The 24,172-nt window shown below is 40.8% G+C and overlaps 3 protein-coding genes across 3 annotated transcripts in view; 1 reads left to right on the top strand and 2 right to left on the bottom strand.

The window, feature by feature from the left end:
- Positions 1-459: 459 nt before the first annotated feature.
- On the bottom strand, positions 460-3,487 carry LOC307035077 (tubulin alpha-1C chain-like). Its single transcript, XM_079674053.1, has 4 exons — positions 3,330-3,487; positions 2,300-2,522; positions 2,052-2,200; positions 460-1,512 (listed from the first exon to the last, which is right to left on the bottom strand). The coding sequence occupies exons 1-4, from the start codon at positions 3,330-3,332 to the stop codon at positions 535-537; spliced, it is 1,353 nt and encodes a 450-aa protein (XP_079530179.1). The 5' UTR covers positions 3,333-3,487; the 3' UTR covers positions 460-534.
- A 2,846-nt stretch (positions 3,488-6,333) lies between these two features.
- LOC307035481 (tubulin alpha-1B chain-like) lies at positions 6,334-9,890 on the top strand. The gene is made up of 4 exons (XM_079674823.1): positions 6,334-6,493; positions 7,861-8,089; positions 8,190-8,338; positions 8,821-9,890. The coding sequence occupies exons 1-4, from the start codon at positions 6,491-6,493 to the stop codon at positions 9,799-9,801; spliced, it is 1,362 nt and encodes a 453-aa protein (XP_079530949.1). The 5' UTR covers positions 6,334-6,490; the 3' UTR covers positions 9,802-9,890.
- Positions 9,891-10,435: 545 nt separating this feature from the next.
- Positions 10,436-24,172, bottom strand: part of jph2 (junctophilin 2) — a 24,872-nt gene continuing 11,135 nt past the window's right edge. Inside the window, exons 3-6 of the mRNA XM_079674822.1 lie at positions 18,669-18,787; positions 13,632-14,545; positions 12,107-12,204; positions 10,436-12,031 (exon numbers count right to left, since the gene is read on the bottom strand). Of these exons, the coding sequence (XP_079530948.1) occupies positions 12,124-12,204; positions 13,632-14,545; positions 18,669-18,787 (1,114 nt within the window). The 3' untranslated portion in view covers positions 10,436-12,031; positions 12,107-12,123. The remainder of the gene's footprint in view (positions 12,032-12,106; positions 12,205-13,631; positions 14,546-18,668; positions 18,788-24,172) is intronic.

Genomic DNA, 24,172 nt, shown 5'->3' with positions numbered 1-24,172 from the left:
ATATGGATTAATCTATAAACACATATTTCGTCCATTTTACATTGTATTAATAATGTGCAATATTTTCCTCTAAATATTGAATCGAATTATGAAATTACAAAAAAAGTAATGTTGTTAAAGTATGTCCTCTTGAGTTAAAATACTTACCTTGGTTGATTTCTGCTTTTTAACAATTGGGTACATTTAGGAAAAAGCAGATGGACATTTAAAGGTGAAAATTATATATTGAAATAATCTTATGCAGTAAAAGTAATTTAGAGTATTTTGACAGTGCTAGTTCTGTTGGAAAACCTGTCGAACACTTGCCCCACCCCCACCCCTAAGTGACTAAAATGTGCAAGATCTTTATTATGAAAACATTTTTAGAATGACCTGACCATTGAGTGAATATACTGTTTAAAGTATTTTAGGCAGACTATGAGAGTACAGTGAGTGTGTAAAAAAAGTGCAAACAATACATTCAGTTAAACAGATTTTATTTTCTGAACATTGATAAAAAGGCACAGAGATTAATACATCGGAATGTTTGCCTTTCTAATACTCCTCTCCTTCCTCATCCTCATCCCCCTGACTATCAGCTCCAACCTCCTCGTAATCTTTCTCCAGAGCGGCCATGTCCTCTCTGGCCTCAGAGAACTCTCCCTCCTCCATACCCTCACCCACATACCAGTGCACAAAGGCACGCTTAGCGTACATCAGATCAAACTTGTGGTCAAGCCGAGCCCAGGCCTCTGCAATAGCAGTGGTGTTGCTCAGCATGCACACAGCCCTCTGGACCTTGGCCAGGTCTCCACCAGGAACTACAGTGGGCGGCTGGTAGTTGATGCCCACCTTGAAACCAGTGGGGCACCAGTCCACAAACTGGATGGAGCGCTTGGTTTTGATGGTGGCAATGGCAGCGTTCACATCTTTGGGAACGACATCACCACGATACAAAAGGCAGCAGGCCATGTATTTACCGTGGCGTGGGTCACATTTCACCAACTGATTGGCTGGCTCGAAGCAGGAATTAGTGATTTCTGACACGGTTAACTGCTCGTGGTACGCTTTCTCTGCAGAGATAACAGGGGCATAGGTGGCCAGAGGGAAGTGGATACGGGGATAGGGCACCAAGTTGGTCTGGAACTCTGTCAGATCAACATTGAGGGCACCATCAAAGCGAAGGGAGGCAGTGATGGAGGACACAATCTGACTCATTAACCTGTTCAGGTTGGTGTAAGAGGGACGCTCGATATCGAGGTTCCTACGGCAGATATCATAAATGGCCTCGTTGTCAACCATGAAGGCACAGTCAGAGTGCTCCAGGGTGGTGTGGGTGGTGAGGATGGCGTTGTAGGGCTCGACCACAGCAGTGGACACCTGGGGAGCTGGGTAGACGGAGAACTCCAGTTTGGACTTCTTGCCGTAGTCGACGGACAGACGCTCCATCAGCAGGGAGGTGAAACCAGAGCCGGTGCCCCCTCCGAAGCTGTGGAACACCAGGAAACCCTGAAGACCGGTGCACTGGTCAGACTGAAAACAGAGGGAGAGACAATGATCACATTTACGCGTTACACATCTTTTAGACTGATTCTGAAACAAAGAGAATGAAAAGTACTGAAGTTCAGAGTATAAAGAACGTCTGGAAACACTGTTCAGCTTTTTCCCAGCTGTGTCAGAGACACTGATATTGTTTTCAGCTGGTGAGTCAGTGTGCGTAATCCTGGCAAAGCTTTTTCAGGCAAAATGTGCCTGAGGGCACTGTTGTAAGAGCTCAACATACTCAGGATATCCTACAACATTGGTTATTAACTTGGTATAGAGCCAGGGTTTCTCTTTCTTGCTTTAAAAGCAGTCACGAGAAAAAGCTATTGTGTTTGCAGCATATGACTAATCAAAACCATTCCAGATGTGCAGTATAGGTTAAAATGAAGGCAGAGTTTGAAGATGGGTGTGGTCAGAACAATGGGGCAGGAGTATCCGCTTGAATTTCTTTTATGCGACAACCTTCTTGGCATTAAAACTGATTTATTCAATTTAATTTAATATTTTAAAGTTCTGAATATACCCACCAGTTTGCGGATCCTGTCCATCACCAGGTCAATGACCTCCTTGCCGATGGTGTAGTGTCCTCGGGCGTAATTGTTGGCAGCATCCTCCTTGCCAGTGATCATCTGCTCAGGGTGGAACAGCTGGCGGTAGGTCCCAGTGCGCACCTCATCTATAAAAAGGGGAATATGCATATATTTAAGGGTTTGACTAAGAGGTGGAGTAATCTACACCAAATCAGCATTGTTGCTTGTTTGTAGTGAGAATTTACCGATGACAGTGGGCTCCAGATCCACAAAAACTGCCCTGGGGACGTGCTTTCCAGCTCCAGTCTCACTGAAGAAGGTGTTGAAGGAGTCGTCTCCTCCTCCAATCGTCTTGTCACTGGGCATCCGTCCGTCCGGCTGGATCCCATGTTCCAGGCAGTAAAGCTCCCAGCAGGCATTGCCAATCTGGACTCCAGCCTGGCCGACGTGGATGGAAATACACTCACGCTGTGGAAAAAGGAAGTTGTTATGGTACTATAACTTGATGTATTTTTTTTATTTAAAAAAAAAAAAAGGTGTGGTTGGCTCACACTTGTGCTTAGTTTCACAAATGAGATGCTGAAGGCAACTCATCACATGTTGAGGGCTGCTCTAAAGATATTTCAATATTTAAATTAGGAAAACAAGTCTCCTTTGTTAAGAACCAGAACATCATGACCAAAGTCACCTGTTAGGAAGTACACATTAAGCCTAGGAACAGATAACCCTTTGAGAATAGGCTATTTATAACAGAGGCTAATTATTCACACATAACCTGAAAGAAAACAGTGTTGATAATACTTTTCCTAAAACCAAACCAAATACAGCTCTTGTTCCTTACTTGTAATATATATATATAACATAAAATATAAAAGGCCCCATTATGCTTTTAGTGATCAGGGTTTGTCTGAAAATCCAGAGGTTGCCGTTTCATAAAGACCAGCCTCTTCAAACAGTGGGTATAAGAGGTATGTGTCCGGCTGAAAGCACACTATCCTCTGCCAACAAATGGGTCGATGTACAGACAAGAAAAAAACAAGAGCAAACTTGAATGTGGACTGTGCCCTGTCAAATTGACACATATTTTACCAATATTACAGTTAAAACGAAAACGTTAATCCAACACGTTAAAGGCTTTTTTTTTTAGACTGTAGACAGCAGGCATATGCCACTCCTTAACAGTTAGTTAGTTAGTTAACCGAGTTTGGTCGCCGCGTGAAATCACACGTTCATGTACACAATATAAGTTAAGAAAACGTATATTTTTACACTTACCATGTTGTTTTTTTTAAAGTTGAGAAGTTCTGAGTTTTGATTAAAAAGAGGAAAAGTTAGCTCTCGCAACAGGGCATTTATGAGTCCAGTGTGAGAAGCAACTGATGCCTTTTTCTAGGCGGGGTCATTTATACTTTCTCAGCTGGAGGATAAAAGACGCCGAATTAGATTGGCCGAACGTCTGGTGAGCTTGATTCCTATTGGTCAAAGAGTGCTGCAGGGACGGTAGAATGGGTACCAAAACCAGGAAATGAGATAGCATTTTAGCACGTTTCTGATCATGCTGGCCAATGAGGTGTCCGGTCAGCCTGAACCATAGACTGTATATGGTCTGAACGAGTTGCAGGCAGCAGGCTTTTACATATACTGTCATCTCCGAGTTAGATTGTTTCTTTTACTGTCCTTTTCTAAGTGCATATCAGATTTTAGACATGATGCGCTGATGCTTTGTTTTCACTCTTCAGTGGGCGGGGCCGTCCTTTTGGTCAGGATGTGACGTAGTGCTGCTTGCCCTGAAGATGCTATAAAACTACTTTTTGGTTAAAACAAAACAGGAACATGTATGTGATGTGTAAACGCAGAGGATGGATTGCCCCTGTGTATTCAAATGTAAACAGAAAGCAATCATCAATATAGAGTTGTGGATTCAAATGTCAGTAGAGGAAAAGCATAATATGTGCTGGTCACTAAAATAAAATATAAGGTTATTGCCATAATAATAATAATAAATGGGATTTATATAGCGCTTTTCTAGACCCAAAGACGCTTGAGGTTATCACTGCAAACCAAGTCCATGGATCGAATAATCCTATTTAAATATATTGGTTGGTTGATGTACAGGAGAAATTATATTTTATATATATATACAGTATATATATATATATATATATCCTCCTGGGACCCAGCCCATTGAAAATGTCCACTGTAGTGGACATTTTGTTAACATGCATCTCCTTTGACTCTTTTGAGCCACTTTATCCATCCCTGATGTACTGTACATAGGACATCATGGTCTTTCCAGTGATATGTCATTGGTTAAAATTGCATTCTGGGAAGTTCCTCTTTATTTTCATCCAAAATGGCTGGCATACCAAAAACAAAATGTTATAGAAGCAGGAGGAGAAGTCAAATATTGTTGAATAATTGTAATTTTTGAAAAAGAAATTCTTGTTTATTAACATGTGAGGAACTATATAATTTGTTCTGAAAGCAATTAAATAATTCAAGTTTTCAAATAACAGCCCTTTTATAAATGTCCATTCTAATGGACGTCAGGACCGTCTTCATGGACTTTATGACTCAATATTGTTGCAGGAGACGGAACTGAAGCAGACATTTTCTGTACCAGATAGTTAAGGGAGATTCAGATGTTGAGCTCTCAGATGATGAGAGAGATGATGATTTCACACCTGGGATAGAAGAGGGTCAAGAAGAAGGGGGGGAAAGATGCAGGAGGCTCCATGAGCGCACAGATGAAGACAGATAGGGACGAGCTGGAAAGACATGGCCCTCTGTGGGCCAAGAGTAGCACGTATGTCTTATTGTTGTTTTTATTTTAAGTGGAGCCATGAAAAATGAGAATTGCCTCAGGAATGCCAGCTTTGTTTCTATGAGCATGGTCAAATGGAGACCACATCCATACAACTAGTCAAGATGACCCTTCAGCCCGTGCCGACTGGAGTCAATGAGGTACTTTTCCCACTACATTGACGACAAAGTCTTTGAAGATCTGGAAAGATTCACAAAAACCAAACTAGTTTTTTAGTGACCAAATAAACAGCAATGTTCAGATCAATTACTTATTCATGTTTTAAATAAAGGTGAATGTATTATTGTATTAATATCACTCTATAACCATAATACGTTACATAGTCTATCTGTTAATTTTGGCTGTCTTTTCAAACTAATATGGTCCCGACGTCCTCTACAGTGGACATACTGTAACATTTTAAAATAAAATAAAATAAAAAAAGTCTAAGTTGCAAGATGTTTTTTTAACCCTAAATAGGTAGGAAATCACACAAAAAAGGAAATTGGAAGACACATTTTTTCCTCAGGTCCCAGGAGGATATATATATATAATATATAATATTAATATTATTAAGCAGCAGTTAAAAGTACTACAAAAAAACTGGACAGAATACAATGGAGAACAATGAGATTACTGAGATTACCCTTACCCATACAACTGTACTATTTGGTATGCCAGAAACAGATTAAGTCATTAAGCAAAACCTACAAGTATGCCCTACTGCACATTGCAGTATGGAAGCCAGCATGTATGTGGCTATTCTGACCCACAATACTTTATCGAGTAAGAGGGCAAAGGTAAATATGCAATGTTGTGATGAAGTAGTGCAGTGGTGCCCTCTGGACCTGATAGTGGAGCAACACAAATTGCATAATGCATAATAACAATTGAGATTTAATAAAAAATCTTACATTGAAATAAATAGTTAAGTTCTTTATAACTACGCATAAAGATACAAAAGAGAAAAAAATTGCATAATTTAAAACAATAATAAACAAGCTATTGTCAGAGTCAGTTATAAAGAATATAAAAGGAGGGCTTACTATTTCCTGCAGTTGATACAATGAATGATATTTACCAATGAAGAATGACAATATTACCCATGTCAGACAAAGATATGTTTGAAAACGACTTAAATCTATATATATTTATCGTAATTCAAATATGAACGTCAAAAGTCGGAATATGTCAATCTTTTTTTCTTATTATCTTATTTGCTAAACGTTCTTGTATAGTAATATGCATGTGTTGTATTATTCTACTACATCTATTTATTAATGTTCAGCAATAACCACGTTTTCCCAGTACATCCATGGGACTGACATTCTTAGGTGGGGTGATTCCGCTTTAAACAGGAATTTTGTTAGCCAGTGTTCTTGTTTTCCATGTGCTCAATAAAGTTTCTTAAAAAAATTCTAAAGAATTCAACCAATCAGAAGTGGACCCACGTGTCTTTTCATCCAATCAGATTCCGCAGCAATTGCGCCGCGTAAGATAGTATAAATAGCCCCGCCTAGAAAAAATACATCAGTTACTTCTTACCCTGGACTCATAAAGTGTCTGCTGTGAGAGATAACTTTGACTTTTCCTCTTCTTTATCGAATCCCTCTGTCTTCACTTCTTCAGAAAAATGGTGAGTACGATAGTACAGCTTTTTCTCCACTTAGTGTATTTAACCAAATGCAGCACTCTGAACGTGTCATCATGCGAAAACGTAATCAGCTTAACGTTTTTTAACAGCTTACTCTTTTAAGAAGACTCATCGTTTTTACAGTGAAACAAAAATGTTGCGGTATAAGCTGGTAAATCAAGCCTCGTCATTAATAAGTCGTTTTAACTGTGGTGTTAGTAAATTAAGTGTAACTCGACGGCACAGTCAAGATGTTGAAGTGACGCATTTACAATCGGCGCGAATTGTTGGAAATAAATATGGTTCCTGTCTCATTGGTGGCCGGTTTTAATGGTTTCATATTGAGAACATGATATTAACACGGATAAAACATTTTTTTTCCGAATTTCAGTGAACCAGGGCGTTTTTCCAACGTACGTTTGAAATGATTACTCGCTGCCGATATTTAAATAAAATGAACGCTCTGTCTCCACAAATCTCGCGAGAGTTATTTTTCCTGCGACGGATTTGTGTCGACCTCGGTTTAGTGTCTTGTCATTACATTGCATTTAGCTGACGCTTTTATCCAAAGCGACTTACAATAAGTGCATTCGACCAAGAAGATGCAAACTTGAAGACAACAGAATCATATAAGTACATCAGGTGTCATAGAGCCAAAACATTTCAAGTGCTATTCCACTGGCTTTAGATAAGCCAGTCCTTTTATTAGTATACAAGTGCTTTGTTAGTGATTGTATTGCTTTTAAGTGCAGTCGAAAGAGATGAGTTTTTAGTCTGCGCCGGAAGATGTGTAGGCTTTCTCCTGTCCTGATGTCAATGGGGAACTCATTCCACCATTTTGGAGCCAGGATAGCAAACCGACGTGTTTTCTCTAATGTCTCCACATTAGAGAGATGAGAGACATGGTTCCAATTTTTACTTTATTTAGGTCGAATTAGATTATTATTATGTGTGTTTACGTCTCCTAAAGGGGTGTGGCATTGGCGCACTCAGTGTGACACCGTTGCAGAAAATGTAAATGCGTAGTCTCCTCTCTTAACACTGGCCCACATTCACGTCCAATCTTGCCACCTGTCTGCCAACAACTGCGTCATTGTGCTTTCGGTATTAGACATATAAACAGTATTTAGCCTCATTTTGTTTTGAATTATAACTGTCTTTCTGTTCAGATGACAAATGTGTGCATCAGGTGACTTAAATCATGATTTGATGTTTGGTTCTTATTAAAATAGCTGTTCTCTCTTGAGCAGTCCTCCCACATGTGATGATATGCCACTAGAATGTATGTTTGTTGCACAGTTTTTGCACAAGAATCAGCCATCTAGGCTTCCTTTTTTATGTTTCTTAACAACCTTTTTTCCCTTTTACAGCGTGAGTGCCTCTCAATCCACGTTGGTCAGGCTGGTGTGCAGATTGGTAATGCCTGCTGGGAGCTTTACTGCCTGGAACATGGGATCCAGCCGGACGGCAGGAAGCCTGGTGACCAGAACATCTCAGGAGGAGGAGGGGACGATTCCTTCAACACCTTCTTCATGGAGACTGGAGCTGGAAAGCACGTCCCCAGAGCTGTGTTCGTTGACCTTGAGCCCACTGTCATCGGTAAATTTTCATTCATTTATAAATGATAAAAGTATCATAAATGCCTTTACCCCCCTCTGTCATTCAAAACCTTCAATAATCTAATGCTTATTCTCCTTAGATGAGGTGCGCACGGGGACTTACCGCCAGCTGTTCCACCCTGAGCAGCTGATCACTGGCAAGGAGGATGCTGCCAACAACTACGCCCGAGGACACTACACCATCGGAAAGGAGGTTATCGACCTAGTGATGGACAGAATCCGAAAGCTGGTCAGTACATTTAGAACAGAAGTACATTTTTCTGAAGAGTATTAAATGGAAATGAATCAGTTTATTGCTGAGTAGGTTTTCACATACAAGGAGTATGCAATCATATTGTGGTGAATGGCAAAAATAAGTATTGCAAAAGCCAAGTATCATAACTGATAATAAATATGTGAAGTATATGTTTTAAACAAACGCAACACAAGACATAACAATCTCGTATCACTCTTTCAAAGTGAGCATATTTCCCCGATTCTGGCCCACTTGCATCAGCTTCCTCCGCCCTGCAGAATTCAGTTTAAGATCCTCCTGATCGCATTCAAAGCCCTCCATGGTATGGCACCCTCTTATCTCTGATCTGTTTTCATTTCATCTATATGTTTACATGCTGTGCACTAATACATTAGCTGTGAACCCTTGGCACTGCTTTCTTTGTGTTTATATAAATACATTTATTATTATTTGATGATTTTCTCTTTTTGTTTCAGTCTGACCAGTGCACCGGTCTTCAGGGTTTCCTAGTGTTCCACAGCTTCGGAGGGGGCACCGGCTCTGGTTTCACCTCCCTGCTGATGGAGCGTCTGTCCGTCGACTACGGCAAGAAGTCCAAACTGGAGTTCTCAGTCTACCCAGCTCCCCAGGTGTCCACCGCTGTGGTGGAGCCCTACAACGCTATCCTCACCACCCACACCACCCTGGAGCACTCTGACTGTGCCTTCATGGTTGATAACGAGGCTATTTATGATATCTGCCGTAGGAACCTCGATATCGAGCGTCCCTCTTACACAAACCTGAACAGGTTGATGAGTCAGATTGTGTCCTCCATCACTGCCTCCCTTCGCTTTGATGGTGCCCTCAATGTTGATCTGACAGAGTTCCAGACCAACTTGGTGCCCTATCCCCGTATCCACTTCCCTCTGGCCACCTATGCCCCTGTCATCTCCACGGAAAAAGCGTACCACGAGCAGCTCTCAGTGGCAGAAATCACTAATTCCTGTTTCGAGCCAGCCAATCAGTTGGTGAAATGCGACCCACGCCACGGTAAATACATGGCCTGCTGCCTTTTGTATCGTGGTGATGTCGTTCCCAAAGATGTGAACGCTGCCATTGCCACCATCAAAACCAAGCGCTCCATCCAGTTTGTGGACTGGTGCCCCACTGGTTTCAAGGTGGGCATCAACTACCAGCCGCCCACTGTAGTTCCTGGTGGAGACCTGGCGAAGGTCCAGAGGGCTGTGTGCATGCTGAGCAACACCACTGCTATTGCAGAGGCCTGGGCTCGGCTTGACCACAAGTTTGATCTGATGTACGCTAAGCGTGCCTTTGTGCACTGGTATGTGGGTGAGGGTATGGAGGAGGGAGAGTTCTCTGAGGCCAGAGAGGACATGGCCGCTCTGGAGAAAGATTACGAGGAGGTTGGAGCTGATAGCCTGGGAGATGAAGAGGATGAGGAAGGAGAGGAGTATTAGAAAGGCAAACATTCCGCTTTATTGATCTCTGATCAATGCTGTTTTATTAATGTCAAAGAAAATAAAGTTGTTAATTGACTGAACCTGAACCTATGCTTTCCTCTCGTCAATAAATACACCGTTAAACATTACCCATCTGCCTAGATGGGTTGTATGTATTCACTTGCTCAGTTCAATCAAATGTTTTCACACAGAGGCTATTGCTCAATTCAGTCACTTGGAGGCAGTGGTGTTTAACATGTATATCTTTTCTCTGAACAGACCAGGCTATCTAGTTAGCTTTACTGCTAGATTAATCACTACATTATTTCTCAACATCAGTTGATCCTGAGTACCATCTTACATTGACTTATTTAAGATTGGATTTGTGCTTTACGTGAGAAGAACAGAGTCCTAACCCCGGCTGGTCTAAAATAGGGTGTGGTATTCACTCTGGCCCAAGGGAGGGATAGTAGTGAGGGGCGGGGGGGGGGGGGGGGTTCTCATGCTGGCAGACAGCTGGTGTTTAAAAATACTTAGTTCTGCTGTTCCCAGACTGGAAAATGAATGAAACTGAAAGCAATACATTAGGAACCATGTAAAGCAACATTGAAAAGGCTAAATAGTGTTGTAAGGAGATGAGTGTTTTCACAGGTGTTGTAAACGTTTTTTTATTTTCAGTTCTGTAATCATTCATGTTCGGTTACAAATAAATGCTTTTTCTTGACATTAAGCAGGGATATTTAATGTCATTAAAACAAAGTGGATTCTACAATACACTCACCTAAATGAATACATTCCTATTGCACTTTCAATTGCCTCTTTGGTAGTTAATGGATTTTGTACATTTATGATCAGTTATTGGGCAGAAACGCATGCCAAAATAAGAAATATATTAACTCTAACTTAATGTGAAATGTCTATTTGTGTTAAAACAACTCGCAACCAGTTTGTTCATCTGCAAAGGAAGTTAATCTTAAAACTTTTTCTTCTCAAAAGCAACGTGTTTAATGGCTCAAAGATAATATAGCATATCTGGAGGGTGCTCTTCTCAACGTAAGACATGGAGTTAAGAACCATTCAATGTTTTTCTCCATCTCTCACAATCATGAGGTAATTTGACTGTTTGGGAAATAAATTAATTTAGCTTTGCATAACTGCCTCTGACAAAAAAAAAATCATACAACAGAATATTTTGAATGCTGAAAAGGTGTGCACTTCAAAATGATACAAAAATACAGACGCATACACACAGTGTCCTCATGCGTACACAAGTTGACGTATTTGGCTTTACTAAAACGCCCTGAAAATAAGGCATTGTGAATCAGAACGGTTTGCTACACTGAAACATACATCAAATAGTTCACAGGCCAAAACATCCCCTTCTGTTGTGATGTAAATTGAGGAACTTACATCATACAGTGATTGTTTTTTTTTATTAACATAAATCCTTTCTCCGGTTTGCTCATTCTATTGCAAAACATACACAGCTCTCTCAAAACCCAACAGGAACATACAGTACTGTGACACTCGTAAGCTTCCTATTGCCCCCTTTTCTACAGCTCCCAAACCAAAGCAGCAAATTGACAATAATGCATATAAATCCCAGTGAAAAGAGAAAGTTTCACAGTGTAGTACACCACAGTCTCAAATGCAATTAGCTGAAATGTAACTCGACATGCTTTGGAGTCTGAAGAGACAGAGCAGCAGCAGGATGAACACAAAAAGACTTGCTTAACGTTTCTGTTGAAACTTGCAGATAGTTAAAACAATATTACCAGTAGTCTTCACACGTCTGCTGCAGTGTCTCAATCAAGTTTAAGGCAAAGTGGAGAGAACATTCAGTTTGTATGTTATTAGCATTCTTCATAATACAAACACATCTTGTGACAAAGTGTAATTATCTTTCCGGTCTAATCAGCCAGTGTGTGCCAATGAAGGGTTACAAATGTGACTTCTTTAGCGCTGCTTCTCCAGTGTAAGCACGGAGGACATACTCTACCATCCAGCCCCGACTTTAACATGCAAACATCATATCCAGACCCCAGACGTTCTGAATCAGGTTCATGTCCTTCAGTTTGTCAATCCTCTGGAGAGAGAGGAGCTTCACATAGCCTCACACAGTCACACCAGCAAAAACCTTTAGAAAAGCTGCGGCGATCTGCGTGAGGCTTCTTCTTCTTCTTCTTTTCTTATCTCTGGTCCTAACTGAGGAGGAGGCGTCTCTCCAACACTTCTGCAGAGTGGTGACCTGCAGATTAAAACACCATTTGTATTTTAGGAGACTCCCTATTCCCTCAAGTTTTTATACTGTGTTACTTATTACCTGAGGTGGACGATGTCTCATGACAAAATGTGTACGAAGAGAATGGCCAGGCCAATGTTGAGAAGGATGACCATGCATATCATGATGGTGTTTGGGCCCTGAAAGAGAAGTACACATGAGACATGAGGGCAGGGAAGGCAGTTTACCATCTTGTGAATGTGTAGAAACTTGAACAGTTTGGAACAATTATTACTCAAGAAATATTTTGGGGTATTTCTTTACACTAAACATTTGTAGTATTGTGGACTCTAATATGTCAACAACATGAAACAAGAATATGAACCTGGCTTTATCCAATGTTCACACAAGAGTTCTACATCCTGACACATCCTTCATCTACACTGTCTCAACTGAAAGAGGACCAGAAACACATTACAAATATAATAAAATGTGGAGACTTTGGGATATTTATCTCCCATTCTTTTACTTTTTACTTTTTCGAAAAATTCATAAAATGATCCTATATATGTTAAATACATGATTTATACATGTAATTACTGGGGTTCCATCTCTTCTGATTACCTAATTTGGGCGTGCACATTTGCCGCGCGCAAACCTACCTCTTTTGGATTTGGAAAGATTGGCATGTATGCTCTTAACATCCCGATAGCAATGAATACATGTGCTTTGACAATAATTACATGAAACAAAGTCATCTGTGGAAGCCGTGGCGCTGTAAAACGCAGGACCAATCATTTTAGCCGGCCCGGCTAAAATGACTGGATGGCCTACCTGCCTGTCAGCCTTCCATCTGTGCACAAACTTATCTCGTGCCCTCATTGGTCATGTGCGCGTTCGTGTGTGTTGGAGGAGGGGCTCTGTGAGGAAGTCTGAAGGAAGGGGCAGATTCTTTTCGGCTGCGTACTTTCAAATTCTAGCGCACTCGAGTTCGTTTCTCCATTCTTACCTACCCTACCTTTAAGTAGCTAAACTAATTTTAATGTACATTTAAAGATAAGTAATGAGATCCTCTAGGCTGTATTCCTGTAGTTTTACATTTAACATATTAAATCTGTTGCACTCTCAATTAAATTAGTTAAGAGAAGACTTTAAGGTCCAACTGCTTGTTCCTTAGTTTCCTAAAAGAGTAGAAATCTGGATTTATCTTGAATATTTTCACATCTTGTGATTAAGCAGAGGTAATTTATAACCTAATACTTCTACATTTTGGGAGATGCACTTTTTTCACTTGGCAGTTATAATGTGGCATCTCTATTTAGCTAGCATGCTAACATTTGCTTATCAGCACTACACACTGAACAGTTGTGTGTGTGCAGGAATTTAATTCGTTTTGCATTCCTAGTGGTGGTGCTAAAGGAAAAGATTGAGGATCGTCAAATTGACTAGGATTTATCTGCGGGGGATCATGAATGTCAGTAGAAAACTAAATGACAACATGTCCAATCGTTTTTTGCATATTTGTGTTGACCAACGTTTTAGATTGACTACAATTGCTGACTCGGTAGTCGAAGCTAAAATGACTAAATAATCAAATGTGCGTCATTGTGTTTATCAGCTGTCTTACCTCCAGCTCCAAAGAGTCAGCAGGCACTTCAGGACTCCGGCTCAACGCCATGGCCTTCTGTCTGGACTCTGCTTTGGGCTCCACCTTCACGGCTGGTTTGGCCACGATGGCTTTGGCCTCCTCTGGCGTTGGTGCTGGTTCAGGAGTCGGTGTAGGTTTTGGGGTCGGAGCTGGGCTCGGCTGTCGTCTCGGTAACGGCTTTGTCTCTGCTCTGCTGGCCGGCCTGCTCGCCTCTCTCGCCTCCACTTTGTTCTCAGAGACGGACGGCGCTCGTTCCTGGACTGATGGAGCTCTTGCAGGTTTGACCTCGATGGTCTTAGGCTCGGGGGTGGCGGCTCGTGATGGCACTTTGAAGGCGGGGCGCGGCTCTTCTTCTTCATCTTGAGAGATGAGGCTATTCCTTACAGAGGCAACAGGTGCAGAAACAACATCTGGAGCTGGTTCCTCTGAATCAAACTTCTGCAGGGGCTTTATCTCCAGGTCTGATCCCTGCTCGTTCTTGCTGCTCTGACGGCTGGGGGTGCGAGAAGGGCCACGACTACCGGGGGCCTCTGTGCTCTCAGGTGCAGCCGTGGTGGGGGCAGAGGTTGCTGGGGTGGTGGGGCGGCTGCTGGGTCTGCTGTTGGACTTACTGCTGCCCTTACTGCCTCCACTTTTAATGGATTTATCTTCGTTCCAGCTTCCTGGACTGAGGAGCTTGGGGTCTTCCTTGCTGATGATGCCTGGGCTGGGGGAGGGGGTGCGCGTTGGGGAAGAGCCAGGCATGAGGTTGTCCAGTTCATTCATGAGGGGGCTCTCTGGTGGCGTGGGCAGGGGCTCCTCCTCCGCCAGTAGAGGCTCATGCATGATGGTCTCGGTGGTCTCACTTCCCTCGATGCTCTCATGTATCACTCTCTTCTTCAGATACTCAGGACCTGTGGGAGACCAGGATGTTAGAGACAAGATAAGATTAGATAGAACTTTATTGATCCCAATTTGGGAAATGTTGGTGTTGCAGCAGCAGAAAAGACATGGCAGTGTACAATACAAATGAAAAAAGACTAGAAATAAACAAGAAAGTAGAAAATATACATGTTGAATTTACAAATGAACAATAACAAAACATAAGTATGTGAGGGATGGAATATTACATATTAAACTGAATATATAAATGTAAAATGTACAATGAGATTTTAAGTCCAAGGGAAGCTATGGAGCAGATATTAATATGTAGTTAGAGGGACAGTTATAATACACACTTTACCTTTTTTTACAACAAACCATGGGATAATATTGACTAACCAGATCATGACTTCTAGAAAGAGACGTTGCTTTTACTTTTTTTGAATATCCTTTCAGTGCTTTGAGGCTCCTATTTGACCAGATCCCATGAAAAGCCTTAAACCAATGCATTAAAGCCCGCGTCTCAGAGTTATTTTGAATTCATGTTTAAATCTGCGGCTGGTCTTTAGCTGTATAGTTCCAGATCCAATGTGTCCCTTTTAGACACACAATCATTTCATAGCTGGACTTAATTAATCCCAAAGATAGCTAGGAGTTCAATCAATCAATATTTATTTATATAGCCCAATATCAAAAAATGTTGTAGGGAGGCGTGTGGCGCAGTGGATTAGTGCGTTGGTGTTCGGATCAGCGGGGCACAGGTTCAAACCCCACTGCAGTCTGCATGTTGTTGTGTCCCTGAGACACTTCACCCCAAAGTGCTCCTGTGGGGATTGCCCACAGTATTGAGTATGGAAGTCGCTTTGGATAAAAAAATCTAACAAGTAACATGTAATGTTACATTTGTCTAAGTGGTCTTCACAGTTTGTACAGAATGACAATACGGCACCCTCTGTCCTTAGACCCTCACATCGTACAAGGAAACACTTCCAGAGAAAACCCAACAGTTTAAAGTAGGGATGTCCCGATCACCTTTTTTTGCTCCCGATCCGATTCCGATCATTGGATTTTGACAATTTGCCGATACCGATTTTTCCCGATCCGATCTTTATGCAATGCATTAAGAGAAAAAAAAAGCATTCAAGTTGTCCCTTAAGGTTATTTTTTTATTTAAATTGGATATTCTATCCAACATGGATATAGCTTATTTCTTTCACAGCAGCATTGGATCAGTTCAGTTGTGCAGCATTGGATCAAAACAAAATAAAGCTTATCAGTACTCGTTAGCTTACTGCTACAATTAGACACTGCGCCCACTCTGTTGCCAGATTTGAGAGAAATAAGCAACCAGGTCTCTGAAAACAAGCCCCAGAGAAGCAACACATACATGATGTTGTGTCATTTGAAACCAAAACTAAGGCCTCAGGATGACTTTAAGACTTGAACATGGGCATTTTTGTTTTGTAACATTGAATAAAAAAGAAAAAAAAAGTATTTATAAAAAGATTTTTTTTTTCTTTTTTAAATCCCGATCCCCGATTTTTTTCTCCCGATTCCGATCTTTTGAAAATCACGTGATCGGCTCCGATCCCCGATCACGTGATCTTATCGGGACATTTCTAGTTTAAAGGGGAACATGGGAGAAACCTCAGAGAGAGCAACGGAGGAGGGATCCCTCTCCCAGGACGGACAGACGTGCAATAGATGCCGTGTGTAAATCGAAAAGATAATACATTTACAACATAGGTAGTCCAAAAGTTTGGAAATGCGTGTGTCTTTAATAAGTAGATGAATCCACGAGGATATCTATCCAGGACCTATGATCCAGGACCACAGCAACAGGCACAGCCACAACTCAAGATCCAGGACTCAAGATCCAGGTAGGAGCTATAGGGGATGTCTTTTTTACTATAGTGTTTAGTGTAATAGTGCTTTTGGTGCTCTATAGTCATATTTTGGGGCTCCAGGACGGAGTGTGTGTGATTGAATGAAAGTAAACTGCACTGTCTGTGTTCGTGGTAATCAAGGAAATGCATCAGTTTGTCTATTATGAGACAGTTTTCTTTCTTTGACAGCAATTGAGGTATATGGCACAGAGAAAGGCGTTACACGAGGGTTTGGACACACAGAGAATACTTGTTAATGTTTCAATTCATAGCAGGACTTGTCTTGTTGTAGAATTACTCTGACACAATTCATTTAGCCTCTCAGAAACATTACTGTCAGATGACGCTCTCTGCTGAGGGAGGAAGCAGGAGAAAATAGCAAGAGGCTCCAAAATGGCTGCGGTGCTTTTGTGTGACTGTGTAAGTGTGAGTGTCGCCAGACTCGCAATGAAACTGATATGATCCCTTCGACCCAATAAGATGTTCCTTTTTTAGACATTCAGATGTGACTACCCTTGTGGAGAGCCTCAGCCGAGGATCTGCCAGCTCTGGAGACATGCACAGGGACACTTTATAAACTACAGCGTGGTTAGTGGTGGAAGAAGTTCTCTCTTACCTAAGTAAAAGCAGCAATACCAAAGTGTACAAATTATCTGTTACAAGTGAAAGTGATCCATTTCTAATTTAATGTATAACTTATCAATATCAAGTATAAATAGTAAGATGCAGAATGGCCCATTTCAGAATGGATATCATATTATTGGATAATCCTTAGTGATGCATTCATGTCATTGCTTTAAGGTTGCAGCTAGGTAGACATGTAGCTGTATTTTATATTTCCTGCATACTTCAGTAGCTTGTGTATTCCTCAATTAGATCAATAAAGGTATCATTATCCAAACAATTGCATCAAACATGTTTTTTTGGATTGTTTTCTTAGTATGAATCTGAATCTGTAAGTTATTAGATCAATAGAACAAGTATAAATCCCACTAACATAGAAGGGAGTAGAAGTATAAATAGTAGAAAAATCTAAACATTGTACTTAAATGTAGGGTAGGTAATTTTGGAGAAACCAGCTCGAGTGTGCAAGAATTTGAAAATACACAACCGGAACAAATCTGCCCCTTCCTCACAGAGCCCCTCCTCCAACACACACGAACGCACACATGACCAATGAGGGCACGAGATAAGTTTGTGCACAGATGGAAGGCTGACAGGCAGGTAGCCATCCAGTTACTTTAGCCGGGCCGGCTTCCACAGATGAAATGTTTTTATGTATTTTTTGTCAAAGCACTTAAGATATTCATTGCTATCGGGATGTTAAGAGCATTCCATGGAATATAACAAAAAGCGTTTCTGAAATAAATGACATACCCCACCTTTAAGTACAGCACTTTAGTGTACTGATTTATTATTCTTTCCTTCAGTTAATAGTAATACTGATGTCATAGGTTTCTCTGCTGTAGATGAACAAATATGTTGTTTTATTTGTATGAAGTTCATAGTTATACTAAACACGTAAGAGAAGCACTCACGACTTGAGAAAGATGACAAAAGTATGTGTTTTTTTTTATAAATGTTTACATGGACTGCCCCCTCCCCCCCCCCCCCCCCCCCCCCTTCATCCACAGACAACACACTGGGCGCTGCACTAGGTCAGAAACCAGAGGAGACTGTGAAGTCCACCGTAGACGGACCGCTTTTGGACAAATTGTCCTCTCCGTTAAAGGCATCTCATTGTGGAATAGCCTCCCAACTGAGACACGGGATTGTCCCACTCTCAATAGCTTCAAAGGTCGACTTAAAGAATGGTTGAGAAACAAACAGACGTGCGATCACCGCTAAATGCACTTTAACACAGGGGTATCTCCTCTTGCACTTTAGGTAGCCCTTGTATCATCTCTTGCACTTAATATGTCGTAGCTGCTACATTGTACTGCCATGTGGTAAATACTTGTGTGTGCAGCTCTTGCTCTTTTGCACTTTTTGCATATCATGTATTTGTTTTTGCAATGTGTATAATTGTCATGTTCTTAAATGTTTTATGTGAGGGACTGTGGATGGAAATGAGCTCCAAGCTAAAATCCGGCATATTTACACTATTTGCATTTGTTTGTTTTAAGTGTTCATTAATGTGCATTGTCCCTGCTAAATGAACGATGAAATGGAAATGGATAAATATGAGTCTTAACCAGAGAATAATCCAGGTGAAAATAACTGCTTGTGTTTATAGCCAATGATGAGTCTTCCTCTCAGAGCCACTGACCTGGCTGGTAGAAGGAGGGGGACAGCTCTGTGGACACCAGCCGGGCGATGCTGGACTCGTTGTTGGAGGCCAGAGCCGCCAGCTCCGCTCCGTCGGCCTTCCCCTTCGAGTGGGTCGTCCTGCGGGGGAACAACGCATCACAGATCATCAGTCACTGGTACAACTCGTACAGATTTAATATCTTCAGGTTACTGTTATGTTTCTAAAATGGGGTTTTCTATTTAGTTGTATGTTTTTACATCGTGTATGAGGGTTTTCAGTCTGTGGCTATAAGTATGGTTTTATTGTCTCGTGCTTTTACATTAGTTTATTTTTGTCCTATCGGTTTTGTCTAAATGTATTTATGCTGCTTTTTATATCTTTTTTGATGTACAGCACTTTGTTCAACTCTGTTGTTTTGAAATGTGCTATATAAAAAAAGTTGGAGTGGATTGGATGATGTTATCTGTATGTATGCATACATCTGTTATTATAATAAGGTGGCACCACAGTCACACATTGAAGATAGCTTGAATTTACTAAAGTGTAGGTCTAACATATTATATAAAATCTGCTCAAAGTGCTCCAAAGAATAATGATGACAATATCACGCTTGATTAGATTACAACAGTCGTAAGACTCTTCAAAACTTGACACTTCTGGACAGTTGAATGAGAACATTAGGTGTAACCTTATCAAACCAACAAGCTACCAGATAAACAAGAAATGATTGTAAGAACAAAAGAAACACACCCTTATTGGCAGAGAGGGGAATCACATCAAGCTGCTCTCAATTCTTAATCAACAGCCAGTCCCCACACTCTCTGAATGAGACTCTAATGACTCTAATTATGACTTTTAGATTAAATGAATTGCCAACAGGTAGGGAACGAGTAGGCTACCAAAGAATGAGATACTGCCTCAAAAACTATTTTGGTGAAGCAAAAATGGACTAAAGCTCCTCAAATCGGACTGATTGCAATTAGAAAATAAACATCCTGCGTTTTGGATAGTCGATTGAAAAAAAAATAGCAATTTAAAAGACATATTTAACTTTTTTAGACCAATCTTTTATTGAAATTATCCATTTTCTTGTAGCTTAAATATCACAACCTGTGTTCTCTAAACAATAAGCGTGTTAAAGACTCATTCAAAGTTAATTGTTAATATTGAAAATGAATTATGCATAACTAGACTTTGGATTTCACTTTTATATGATGTGTTATCTTTGTGTCGTTTAATGCACCTTGACCCTTGATCTTGACTTTCCTGATTAAACAAATGATGGATGTTGAATGTGAGACCTTAAGAAAAGATGGCTTAAGACAGTTGAACCAAAAGGACTGCAGTACAGGGGATTGTTTATGGTGTTCAATCAGGGCGCGGTGGCTACAAGTCATACGGCTAATTAAACCCCCTGTCCGTTAGCTAATAATACATTAGCTATCGAGAGAGGAGGTGTCCTTTTCTGCTGTTGGACTGGAACAGAAATAAATTATACTTTCATCGCCCCCAAGCAGGACAATGAGTTCATGCTGTAAGATACTAAAACATCCATCAACAAACATCATATATATTTTTGATGTGACAGAGACAGAGAGGGGTCAGGAGTCAGGAGTGATGCATAAAGCTACAGAAAAGTTTGGACCGACAATTTAAAGTGGCCGTACTCTGCTCATTTTCAGAAACTCTCTCTGGAGGAACTTTGGGATTTTAGCCTCTGCAGACCATTTACATGCACAAAAACCTATATAACACTCTACAGTAGCAATGTTTAATTCTTATCATCATTGTTAATATTGTTCTATCTTATCATAAATGAACAACACTAAGAGCCTTTCTCATTTCACTAATTTCCCCTCCTCGACTCCTATCCTCGACTCCTATCCTTGTGTCTTAGTCCCGCCCACAGGAGATGCGAGCGGAGGAGCCGAGGAGTCGAGGAGTCGAGGAGGGGAAATGAGAGAAATAAGAAAGGCCCTAAGGGTCTGTTGTTGTTTAACTGATGCATTGCTTGGAGCTAAATGCTCAAATAATTTGCACAATATCGATATAACAGGAATGATTTTGAACATGTTCACCCAGTACAACCGTGTTAAAGTAACGCTAATAGTTGTGCTAATTGTTAGCACTTAACACGCGGTCTAACTTCCAATTACCGTACAAATTAGATTTCTGACCAGATGGTAGCTCTAGATAAAAGTAAAGAGATCGCAGTTCATTCTTTGAGGAACATGAATATGTACCATTATTCATGCTAATCTCTACAATAACTTGTCAATGGATCTTATGTAAGCAGATATATTTAACCAAAAAAACTGAAAGGTTCAACGTGCTGGTGGTGGTAATAAAAAGTCAGGAGGTCATCAAAGCATTCATCTTGATGGGGACTGTAATATCTGTACCAAATTTGAAGGCCGCTTATCCTTTACGGATAATTCAGTCTGGACCAAAGTAGACAACACACTGAACAAATATATAATTTCCGTGCAGAGAGTTCAAAGCGCTGCTGCTGCACATTAAGGGAGAATTACTGATTGTGATTACTCTGTGGATACTTGACATACTGTAACTTTACACCGAGCTGAATATAGCTCCTGGTCCACTTGAAGACTCAGAGGGGAAGGAGCTTCCCTCTGGAACAATTAAAGACCCCCGAAGCTCGCTGTTTGAGATGGATGAGCTCCACCTGCCCACACACCGTCAGCACCTCCGTCCTCTTCCAGGAACAAACACACCCCCTTTATATTCACACTGACCTCCTTCAATAAAGCACAGCTACGAATAACAGCAGCTGCTTTTTAGCAACAAGCTTTTTAGGTACAACTCCCAAAGGCAACAGCACAAACTAAACCATTAATACAACACATCAAAGAAACACACTTCTAAGTTTGAAAGCAATGTATAAAGTGAGTATCATGTCTGAATGTATAAACATAAATCCATGTGTATTTGACTTACAGTATCTCATTCTACTGAGACACAGCTATTCATGGATAAGGTTGTACTCACACTAAAAAGTAATGCACTATAATTAAAAAATAACCAACGTTAGTGTGATGTGCAGGGCTGCCTGCAAATCGTGGCTGATTGATATGTTTAAAAAAAATGCTTGTATCGATTAATTTCACGTGATACTCCACAACATTTGAGATGTAATATAATACTTTTTACAACAATGCATGCATTTGATGGTTAACATAGCATGCATTGCCTTTGAATAAACAACTAATTGGTATATCAAATAATTTTCTATGCCATGATTGAAGTCACCAGTGGTGCCTGCAGAGCTCAGAGACAGACTGTGAAGGCTACTAAAAAATGTCTGCTGCATTCAAGGTCTTCAAGAGCACAGTGGCCTCCATCACTCTTAAGTGAAAGCGGCAACTTCTCATAACCCAGTGTGTGTGTGTGTGTGTGTGTGTGTGTGTGTGTGTGTGTGTGTGTGTGTGTGTGTGTGTGTGTGTGTGTGTGTGTGTGTGTGTGTGTGTGTGTGTGTGTGTGTGTGTGTGTGTGTGTGTGTGTGTGTGTGTGTGTGTGTGTGTGTGTGTGTGTGTGTGTCTCAATGCATCACCAGGATTACTTTCAGCTCCATAGATGTGCACAAACCTCAGACTGGAAGAGTGTGAGCCATCATCCTGTGTCCTTGAGAGAAGAGTAAGAGCTCAACCCCGCTTATGATTGCAAAGGAATGACAGATTCAACCCTAATATAACCAGTGAAATGATGCTGCATCATTCACTGAAAACAACCACCAGGAATTGAAGAGCAGCTGAGCACTGAGCTGTGTTTTCATATATGTGTAGTATATGGCCGCTGTGGGGATAGTTTCTCAAATCTGCCTGCATTGCTGCTAAAAGCATGGGAGAATTATGTCTACCATCAACAAGAACATCCATTGATTTGCCACTGTCCTTTATGTGTACTGATATATCATTAGGTCTGCATTAACTGCCATACCGGCTTTTAAAATTAGGTGTTATAAAAAACAAGATCTTAAAAGGTATATCTTTTAAATTATAAGTTCAGTTAATGTAAATACAAATGAGACAATCGCCAAAAACACAGATAACATCAAATAAATAGGTATTTATTCGGAGTGGATTTGAAGGCTCTTTGGGTGCTTTTACTCCAATAATAAGGGAATGGAAGTTATTTTTGGTAGATGAGGTAAAAGAAACACAATCCTGCCAAAAATGAGGAAATGGTTGCTGTATGGTCCTTTTTGAGTTAAGGCTATTATTAGGGAGCAGACAAAGGAAGTAGCGTTGCTTGATAGCGTTGATTTCTGCAGCCCTCCTTCTAACAACAGAATGAAAATGATGCAGATAAGAACGAGCCAGCACGGCCCTTGAAGTTGTATAACTGCTGCGGTGCGTCTCTGCAACCAAACATGACATTTGACACTGTGACCTAAATACACTTAGTGCCTTTAGGGCTGCCTTAAGGATTCTTGTTGTGCTCTAAGGAGGAATGAGACGTCAGCAGCCTTGAACATTTAAATTTAAAGCTATGAACAATTGTACAAATTTAAATCCTATTTTAGACGGTGCACAATGGAGAAGCCTGTCTTCGTCCTGCTGTTTTGTAACCACTTGCTTTTTGTCACGCTACAGTTGTCTCGAAAGGCTGCTGAGGGCAGGAGATATTCTGTCTTTCTGGCATGTGCCACTTTATCTTTGTGGAGGGGCCTATTCAACTGTGTGTGTGTGTGTGTGTGTGTGTGTGTGTGTGTGTGTGTGTGTGTGTGTGTGTGGCCTAGCATTACTATATTTATGGGGACCTAAATCTGTTAAATAGTCACGTGTGGGGACTTGCCTCCCTTATGGGGACAAAATGTAGGTCCCCATGAGGGGAATCATTAATTTTTGAGGGTGAAGACTTGGTTATGTTTAGGATTAGGGTAAGGTTAGGGTTAAGGGTAAGGGTAAGGGTTAGGGTTAGGCATGTGTTGGTTATGGTTAAGGTTAGGATAAGTCTCCTGGAAATGCATGTCAGTCAATGTAATGTCCCCTGAAGTGATGTATACATGGTATGTGTGTGTGTGTGTGTGTGTGTGTGGGGGGGGGGGTATGCGTGCGAGAGAAAGAGAGTGTTTGAATGTAGTGTCTATAAAAAGACGACTAAATGTTTCAGAATATAATCAAATCACTTCACAAAATAGGTGTACATTAGGAGCTAATTGCAACCTCATTATTACAGCATTGCAAAGAGGTCACATAATAATCACGCCCAGAGTAAATTAAGTACTCAGATCATACTAAAATAAGAATGAAAAGTTTGCAATACCACAGTGTAGAAATACTAGTAAAGGTCACACCCTCAAAAAGTAGAAAAGTATTTATATATGCGATAAGTAAAGGAGCGTATGAACCATTTCAGAACAATATCATTTATATAATTGGATGGAAATGATTGTGTTCGTTTGGGGCTTGTTTTTTCACTTTTTAGCTTTTTGTATCCACCACGCTTAAAAATCCATAATCAAAAATGTGGTTATTATGTGTTGTACTTGTCATGAAAAG

Source organism: Notothenia rossii, assembly GCF_949606895.1.
Source record: "Notothenia rossii genome assembly, chromosome: 4".
In the NCBI taxonomy this organism is placed as follows: domain Eukaryota; kingdom Metazoa; phylum Chordata; class Actinopteri; order Perciformes; family Nototheniidae; genus Notothenia; species Notothenia rossii.
The sequence above is the reverse complement of the archived record's forward strand: the minus strand, read 5'-3'. Positions and strand labels throughout refer to the sequence as shown.